This window comes from Nicotiana sylvestris, chromosome 3 (genome assembly GCF_000393655.2).
Source record: "Nicotiana sylvestris chromosome 3, ASM39365v2, whole genome shotgun sequence".
Lineage (NCBI taxonomy): Eukaryota > Viridiplantae > Streptophyta > Magnoliopsida > Solanales > Solanaceae > Nicotiana > Nicotiana sylvestris.
Window position 1 is genome coordinate 44,357,583 of NC_091059.1, and position 1,811 is coordinate 44,359,393.

General features: G+C 44.4%; 1 protein-coding gene across 1 annotated transcript; it reads right to left on the reverse strand.

Annotated features, from left to right (window-relative positions):
• Positions 1 to 514: 514 nt before the first annotated feature.
• LOC138887288 (uncharacterized) lies at positions 515 to 1,252 on the reverse strand. The gene has a single exon (XM_070169017.1). The coding sequence runs from the start codon at positions 1,250 to 1,252 to the stop codon at positions 515 to 517; it is 738 nt and encodes a 245-aa protein (XP_070025118.1).
• Between the last annotated feature and the right edge of the window lie 559 nt (positions 1,253 to 1,811).

The window sequence follows — 1,811 nt, forward strand, 5'->3', positions numbered from 1 at the left end:
CGCCACTTACGAGAACATCATGTAATTCAATTTTGACAAGAGGAGCTTAGGAAACATACCTCACTTGAGCTTTCATGAAATTACTACAATGATCCGGAAATTCTAGAAACTTCAATCTATCTAGAAACATTACAAAATTGAACCATAATTAGGAAGATATTCAGGATTTCAGCTCATTCAAGCATTTTATCAAGCACTAGGTGGGCATTACGATTCCAAGGTTCTCCAATGGTATATTCCTTCATCCCACAACAAGTCATCTATCCTTGGATGTGGATACTTATTCTTGATTGTGACCCTGTTGAGTTGCCGGTAGTCAATACACATTCTCAATGACCCATTTTTTTTCCTTACAAAAAGAACTGGTGCTCCACCAGGCAACACACTCGGCCGGATAAAACTCTTCTCTAGCAAATCCTTCAATTGTTCCTTTAGTTCCTTCAATTCTATCGGTGCCATTCCGTAGGGCAGAATAGATATAGGTTGCATGCATGGCATCACATCAATCCAAAAATCAATCCCCCCTATCTGGTGGGATCCTAAGGAGCTCATCAAGAAAGACCTCTAGAAATCTATTTACCATTGGTACGAACTCAAGTATAGGTTCCTCAGCATCTGTGTCCGTAACCTGGACCAAATGGTAGATACACCACTTGTTGATCATCTTCATGGCCTTAAGATAGGAAATAAACCTACCATTCGGCATCATATCATTCCCTTTCCATTCAACAATTGGCTCATTTGGAAATTCAAACCTAACGATTCTGGTTCGGCAATCAAGCATAGCAAAACATGAATAAAGCCAGTCCATCCCCATTATTAAATCAAAACCAACCATCCCCAATCCAATGAGATCAGACATAGTGTCCTGACTACACACCGTGACAACACAATCCCTATAAACCCGCACGACCACAATCGACTCACCAACCGAAGTAGATACAGAGAATGGCTCTTGAAGCTGTTCTAGTTCTATCCCAAATTCCATAGCAACATAGGGAGGGACATATGACAAAGTGGAACCGGGATCAATAAAAGCATATACATCATGAGATTGGACATTCAATATACCTATGACAACATTTGGAGAAGGCTCTAAACTCTGGAGACCCCTCATAACATAGAAATGATTGGGTCCTCCGGAACTCTGTGCACTAACCCTAGATGCACCACGCCCTGCGGGTGCTAGAGTGCCTCGAGCTGGAGGAGGTGCTGCAGATGAAGTAGCTGCAGAACTGGCTGGCCGTATCATTTGCCTACCGACTCTCTGGCGGATGAATGTTAATCCCTATGAATGTGACCCCTCATACTACACTCGTAGCATATGGTTTGGTCTATGAAGTAGGCCCCAAAATGCATCTTCCACACCTAGGGCATGGGGGCTTCCGCTGCTGTTGGAATCTCCCTCTAGGCCGACCCTGCTGGTGGTATCCCCTGTTGCCCTAACTAGACTTGAAATATCTCCACTGCTGCTGACTGAGCCCTGCTAGCTGTGCACTGACTAAAGACTTAGCAAAGGACTAGGATGGCCCTAACGACCCTCCCCTGAATTTTGACCTACCACCACCACCGCCGGAAGAACCACCAAGGCTGTACACGGATCGGGACTTATTGTTACCCTCTCGCTCCATTATATTCTTAAATTTATGGGTCTCGGTGGCTTGAGCAAATGTCACCGTCTCCCATAGTTCATATTAGAATTCAAGGCAGCTGTAGCAGCCTTATTAATAACTAAAGGGCTGAGGCCCTACACAAACTTGCGCACTCTAGCCTCCATAGTAGGCAACATGTAAATGACATACTTGGATAGG